Raw genomic sequence first — 7,319 nt, 5'->3', positions numbered from 1 at the left:
GCACGTTCTGCAGGGAACGTGAGGCTCTGGCTGAGACCCAAAGCCCTACTTAGCACCAACGTGACCCCCAGGAAGCTCCCCAGAGCACAGAGCCTCCTGGAAGTCTTCTTGAGGCTGGGGGAGGGGAGTTGCCCTGTGACCCAGACACCTGTGGTTTATATAAGCTGTTCTGGTCCTAAGGATCCAGGCTCTTCTTACCAGAGATAAGAGTAGGTTGAGTTGGGGGTAGAGGAGGGGCTGGGAGCAGTGCCGCGAGGGGAGAACCGCAAACTAGGGCAGCACCTGCAGGGCAGAAACTGATGGAGCCGGGTGAGGGTGGGGACTGCCCTAGGCCCCGGGAGCCCCAGGCGGAGCCCCGAGTGGCAGACGGGGCCTGGAATCTGCATTTTGCCTTTGGGAGTCCCTGGGCCGGTCTACTGGGTCTCGTCAGTAAGGGAGTGGCCCGTCATTTCCTGGGCGCCAGGGCTGGTTTGTGAGAGGAGGCAGGTGGAGGGCCCCACCCTCTTGGTTCTCTGTAGTGGGTTTCCTTTGATGAGAGGCTGGGACACTGTGGGTGCCCAAGCGTGGAGGCCCTACCCCTCACCCACCTCCAGCCTGAGGGTGCCTGGGGTGGAGGCAGGGAGAGCAGGCCTTCCTCGTGGTTGCCCTATTTGGGCATTTTTAAAGGACTTTTTTTCTGAGTATCTCCTGTGCAGCCCACAACTTCCAGGAAAATGGGGGAGAGGCAAGCAGCAGTAGTCGCTGGCACCCCCTTACATGATCTCCAAGCTTTTAAGGCTCTGGCCTCAGGGGAGACCAGTGACAGGCCTGGGTCCCGTGCGCTGAGGCTGGAACTGGGCTCCTGAAGACGCCTCACGGCAGCCTCCAGAAAGAAGGGGATGGTGACGATGGCGCTGCATTTACGGCTGGGGTCCCCCCATGAGGGCTGTGGGCAGGGGCCTGGGCCTGCAGATCTGGGCAGGGGGCTGTGAGGCGGCCCCCTGGGACCCCTCACTTTTCTAACCAGGGAGGTGAGAGATTAGGAGAAACGAGGAGAAAGGGCCTGGCAGCAGGGGAGCCTCCAGACGTGGGGACGCCCCAGGCCTCCTGTGAGGTGTAACTGGACCCCTGTGAGTTCCGGACACGGGGCATCTGCGGTCCTAACCCCGGCCTGTTCCTCCACCTCCCAGGGCCCAGCCCCTTTACTTAAGGCCCCACACCTGGGCCTCAGGACAGGCCCGGGGCCATGGCCTTCACAGACCTGCTGGATGCCCTGGGTGGCGTGGGTCGCTTCCAGCTCGTCTCCACGGCCCTGCTGCTGCTTCCCTGCAGCCTGCTGGCCTGTCACAACTTCCTGCAGAACTTCACGGCCGCCGTGCCCCCTCACCACTGCCAGAGCCCCGCCAACCACAGTGCGGCCGCCGTCTACGGCTCGGGGGCCTGGCTGAGAGCCACCGTACCCCTGCACCCGCTCGGGCTCCCCGAGCCGTGCCGGCGCTTCACACGGCCTCAGTGGGCCCTCCTGAGCCCCAACGCCTCTGTCGAGGGGGCAGCCACGGAGGGCTGCAAGGACGGCTGGGTGTACGACCGCAGTGTCTTCCCGTCCACCATCGTGACGGAGGTCAGGTGGGGCCAGGGGCTGCGGGGTTGGTGGGGGCTGAGCCCCAGGCCGAGGCTGGAGCGTCCCTCCCTCCCCCGCAGTGGGACCTGGTGTGCGAGGCCCGCACCCTCCGCGACCTGGCTCAGTCCGCCTACATGGCCGGGGTGCTGGCAGGCGCCGCTGTGTTTGGCAGCCTTGCAGACAGGTGAGCCTTTGGGGGCGAGGGTTTCCCCAGTCTGTTCATTAACTTTTCTCTATTAAAGTTTATTTTAAACTAAAATTTAAAATAATATGTATTTTAATGTATTTAATATGTATTTAAAATATTTATTTTAAAGTAGATATATGTATTATATAATTTATTATATAATACATTCGCATGGTTCAAGATTCCAGAAGGTACAAGTGGGTATGCAGGCCAGTGTTCTCCCCTCTGCCCTGCACTCCAGTAATTCCTCTAGGGCAGCCTGGTTCTGTGTATCTCACAGAGATGTTTTATGATTTTATACAATCCAAGGCTGGGCAAGCTGCAGTCCGTGGAGTCGCAAAGAGTCAGGCACGACTGGGCGACTGAACAACAGTCCTGAGCACGCACATGTGCTCCATCCCCCTTTTTCATACAAACGCGGGCACAGCCCACACATGCTTCTCTATCAAGATTTCATTTCACTTCATTCGTGGCCTCTGCGTGTTGCTTCAGACAGCTATCCCATCCTGCCTACATCCAGGCTGCACTCCACTGTGTGGGTGAGCCACTGCTGACTACCTGAGGGTACAGAGACGCCCCGAAGTGCAGCGCACACCACGGCTCTGATGGAGTTGGCATCCTTCCCTCCTCTGTCCTCTTTCCCTTCCCTCCCTGCTTCGCCTCCCCTTCTCTCTCTCTCCCCCTCTCCTCTCCCCGCCCCACAGCCCCTCCTCTCAATCTTCAGGTTCTGGGGTCTCCAGGACTGCAGACCCACACCCTGGACTGTGCTGTGTGCCTCAGCCGCCTCGTGGGTGGCCCTGTCATAGCCCCTGTCGCCCTGTGTCATGACACATTGGGTCTTTCTCTGAATGAGCCTGTATCTTATGCATAGTGTCTTCTTTGTCACCAGCCCCCAGCTCAGACCTACCCCTTAGAGGTCATCAATGGACATCTGTGCAACAGAATCAATGATGAACGATGGAATGAATGAGTGTAACATGCGGTGTGTGAAAAAGAAGTGCTGCCCACCTGGCCAAGCTAGGGCTACAGCCCTGGACCCTCACTTACAAATGGGGCAATGCCAAGGCCCTGCTTCCCTGGCCTTGGATTCCTTTACGGTATAACAAGCCCCACCTCGCCCTGGCCCCGCCAAAATGACCAATTCAAATGAAGACCGGCTCCTGGGGTCCTGCTCCCATCAGCCTGAGCCCCCTCAAGGGCTCACACACCATGAGTTCTGGTTCGAGGGCTACCCCCTGCCAGGAGGTCACTCAGGGGACCCTCTCATAACCCTCTGCACCAGCTTCTGGGCCTCTGCAGAATCTCTGCCTTCCCCCAAATCCTGGGAGAGTGGGGTCTTGGTCGGGAGCTAGAATTCTCCTTGAGTGAAAGAACGAAGGCAGGAAGGTGTCTCTTCATCCCCGCGCTCCTTCCACACCATGTTCTCCCTCCCTGGCCTCTGCCAGGGCCTGGGCCCCAGCAAGTGCGCTTCTCTTAGGATGAGTGGCTTTCAAATTGGGGGGTAGGGGGTGGGGATAAGTAGCTTCCTCTCATCCTCCCTCCACGACAGCCATGGGGGAAGCTGCTGCCACCTCGGAACCCTAACCTGGGCTTATGGCCGGGCTCAGGCTGGGCCGCAAGGCCCCCCTGGTCTGGTCATACCTGCAGCTGGCAGTTTCGGGGGCGGCCACGGCATACTTCAGCTCCTTTGGGACCTACTGCTTCTGCCGGTTCCTGATGGGCATGACCTTCTCCGGCATCATCCTCAACTCGCTCTCTCTGGGTGAGTCCAGCCGTGGAGGGGACTGGAGGGGAGGGCCTGGCAGGGGCAGGAGGGCAGTGGCAGCCCCACTGGTGCGCCTCTTTCCCGTTTCCTTGTGGTGGGATTCTCATCCGGTGACCTCAACTCACAGCCTCCCACCAGGGTTCTCAGGAGACCTGGGTTCTCAGCGGGGCCTGCCAGCAGTGAGCTGGGAACCCTGCGTTGCGATTTGCATGTCTGCGAGCTGAGAGGGCTGAGTTCCCTTCTTGTGTGAATTAGTCAGCAATAACCACTTACTAAGGACCTACTGTGTGCCAGGCTCCTGTGGGGCTTAGCGTGGGGACATGGAAACGAGGTGAGACACAGGGTCCCCGGGGTGGGTGGCAGGCATCCCGAAAGTATGTGGATCCCAAAGAGGCGAGGCTTCCCCTTGGGGCCGCTGGCGGCCTGGCCTCCTGGGTGCCAGGTGGGAACATCCCCACCCCACACTGACAGGCTCAGTCGTCACTCCAGGCTGGTTCCAGTGGCTGTGGCAGAGAGCCGTGTGGGCAGAGGAAGCCCAGCCTGGACGCAGGCCCGCCCCCTGCCTCTAATTACTTGGTTTGTTGGGGTCGTTTTTCCCAGGGTAGTGGGGAATCTTGGGGCCGGAGAACTAGGATGCTCCAGGTCACACTCTGGTCACCTCTCCTCCCCACATCCGGACATTGAAGGGTGCTGAGCTCACGGTGGGACCTCAGCAAACCCCAGCCTACCTGCCTCATCCTTCAGGGTGGGCGTCCAGCCATGGCTCATGGAATCTAAAGGCAGAAACAGTCGTCCCAAATCCATCTCCTGCTAGAATCACCTGTATAATACACATGCCTACACACACACATACCCCATATACACACATTCTGACATACACACATGCACACTTCTAACCACAACACACACCCCTGCACAATATATAATGTGTATATTGTATGCACAATTGTGTACACCTCTACACATACACACATACCATAACACACACGCATATACACATACTCCTACATACAGACACACACATGCTCCTAACCATTACACACACACCATACACACTCCTAACCACAAGACATGCACCATATACACACATCCCTACACACACACACGAACACACACACACACACACACACACACACACTACTAGGTGTGGGAGGTGGAGAACAAGTAGATCCTGCTCTGAAGAGCCCATGTTCTCCTGCAAGAAGACAGATAAACACAAATAAGCGAACTGCATAGTGTGTTAGAAGGTGATAAGTGTTACAGAGCCCAGAAAGGGGATGAGAGCAGCCAGGCGAGGGGCTGGGCGGTGGCGGCCTGAGGCGGAGAGAGCCTGCAGTTTTATTGGCTCAGGGCAGGGCTCGCTGAGAAGGGGTCACTTTGACCAAAGCTTGAGGGAGGTGAGGGAAGGGGACCTGTGGCCACCGGGGGGGAACGTTCCAGACAAAGGCCCTGAGGCAAGAGTGTGTCTAGAGGACTCAAGAGCAAGGAGGTCCACGTGGCTGGACAGAGCGGAGGTGGGTGACAAGCAGGGCTGGGGCGACGGCCGCAGATCCTTAGGCCTGGGCCTTGAAGGACGTTGGCTTTGACTCCGAGTGAGGCAGGAGCCTCTGGAGGGTCCTGAGCTGAGGACAGGCCTGACTTGATCCCACTTGGCATCGGCCAGGACCCCTCAGGCTGCCATGCGGCTCGAGGACAGGAGCAGGAAGGCCGGTCTGAGGCTCATCCGGTCACCTGGCAAGAGGCGAGGCTGGAGTGAGCCGGGGTTAGCACAGGGGGAGGCAGGAAGGTTCAGTTAGGCTCTGAGGTTCTGCAGGGAGAAGCCACAGGGCTTGCCAATGGACTGGACACACGAGCTGGCTGCTGCCTGAAAGCAGCATCCTCTTCCGTTTATTCTGGTTGCTTCGTGAGAGTGTGCCTGCTCTATGTCACCAGGCCCCCATGGATGGACATTTAAATTGTTTCCAAGCTTTGCTATTTGCAAAAAATCATGTAATTAAAAGGGGCTCCCCTGGTGGCTCAGATGATAAAGAATCTACCTACAGTGCAAGAGACCCGGGTTCGTTCAATCCCTGGGTCAGGAAAATCCCCTGGAGAAGGGAATGGCAACCCACTCCAGTATTCTTGCCCGGAGAATTCCATGGACAGAGGAGCCTGGCGGGCTATGTATAGTCCACGAGGTCACAAAGAGTTGGACACGACTGAGCAACTAAGACAGACAGACACATGTGTAATTAAGTCATTATATTCCCTTTTCAACCAACTGTTCACAGCCTTGGCCCGTTTTTCCTTTTGGCGTGTTAGTTGTTTTCCTATTGATCTGTAAGAATTCTTCCCAGATTAGGGAAAGTCACCCTTTGACTGTTATTTGAAATGGTATTTTTTTTTCCTGTCTTTTTTGCTGAAGCTATGACTCTGCTTACAATGGGTATTTTTTTTTTAAGCAGAGACTTCTTACTTTTATGCAGCTCTTTTTGGTCTTCCCTTTTGTTGTCTCTGGGTTTTGTGACATTCTTGGAAAAGTCTTTCCTGACTCTAAGATTGAAAAGACATCTAGCATGGTTTCTTCTAATATTGTTATGCTTTTATTGTTCTATTTAGCTCCTTTTAACATGTATGTATTTATTTTCGGCTGTGCTGGGTCTTTGTTGCTGCACAGGGACTTTCTCTAGTCTTGGGCGATGCTCTAGTTGCAGCGTGCAGGCGTCTCACTGCAGCGGCTCCTCTTATTGCGGAGCAAAGGCTCTAGGCTCAGGCTTCAGTAATTATGGTGCCCAGGCTGAGTTGCCCCATGGCATGTAGCATCTTTCTGGACCAGGAATCGAACCCGTGTCCCCTCCCTTGCAAGGTGGATTCCTAACCCTGGACCACCAGGGAAGCCCTACATGAAGCTCTTTAGTCCACCTGGCATTTGTCTAAGGGTAAGGACTGAGGTTGGGACATCTTTGTCCGTGCTCATGCCTCTCTGGAATGATTTCCAGTGGCCACAGAGTCATTCTAAAGGAGCGGGGAGGCTTGAATTAAACACCCATGTGAGCAACGAGCCCCACTGAGCCTGGCATGGTTTTCTCCGCAGTCGTGGAGTGGATGCCCACCCGGGGCCGGACCGTGGCGGGGATCTTGCTGGGGTACTCGTTCACCTCGGGTCAGCTCATCCTGGCGGGCGTGGCGTACCTGATCCGCCCTTGGCGGTGGCTGCAGTTTGCGGTCTCTGTCCCCTTCCTCATCTTTTTCCTCTACTCTTGGTACGTTCTGAGCAGAGAGGGCTGGGGCAGAGTGCACCTGTATAGCCAGGCCCTCACCTGCCCCTGGGGGAGCCTTGGGGTGGGCAGCGACTGGAGTTTGGGGGACGTGGTGGGGATGTGCAGAAGTGAGGACATGGGCTCACGAGGACCATGCATGGCTGTGGGCAGGTTCAGAATAGAACCCCTTACATTACTGAGGGGCTCCAGAATACACTGAGAGCTTTGCCTTCATCAGCTCCTTTGCGCCTCACAACAACCCCAGGGAATTTTATAGGAGGAGCGATGAGGCAGCCCAGGTGGATCCATGACTTCTTCAAAGCCACATACTGGGAGAGACTGGGATTGCCATATACAAGTTAGGGCTTCCTGGTGGTTCAGATGGTAAGGAATATGCATGCAGTGCAGGAGACCCAGCTTCAGTCCCTGGGTCAGGAAGAGTCCCTGGAGAAAGGAATGGCTACCCACTCCAGTATTCATATCTGGAGAATTCTATAGACAGAGGAGCCTGGCAGGCTACAGTCCACA

The 7,319-nt window shown here is 56.4% G+C and overlaps 1 protein-coding gene across 1 annotated transcript in view; it reads left to right on the top strand.

The window, feature by feature from the left end:
- Positions 1-901: 901 nt before the first annotated feature.
- Positions 902-7,319, top strand: part of LOC147341900 (solute carrier family 22 member 20-like) — a 30,305-nt gene continuing 23,887 nt past the window's right edge. The window contains exons 1-4 of the mRNA XM_086384918.1: positions 902-1,600; positions 1,681-1,784; positions 3,395-3,549; positions 6,626-6,794. Coding sequence (XP_086241044.1) covers positions 1,226-1,600; positions 1,681-1,784; positions 3,395-3,549; positions 6,626-6,794 — 803 coding nt within the window. The 5' untranslated portion in view covers positions 902-1,225. The remainder of the gene's footprint in view (positions 1,601-1,680; positions 1,785-3,394; positions 3,550-6,625; positions 6,795-7,319) is intronic.

Source organism: Bos grunniens, chromosome 29 (genome assembly GCF_055505025.1).
Source record: "Bos grunniens cultivar Pamir isolate PY7600 chromosome 29, Bosgru_T2T1.0, whole genome shotgun sequence".
Classification (NCBI taxonomy): Eukaryota; Metazoa; Chordata; class Mammalia; order Artiodactyla; family Bovidae; genus Bos; species Bos grunniens.
Note: the sequence above shows the minus strand (reverse complement) of the source record. Positions and strands in the feature narration are given on the sequence as shown.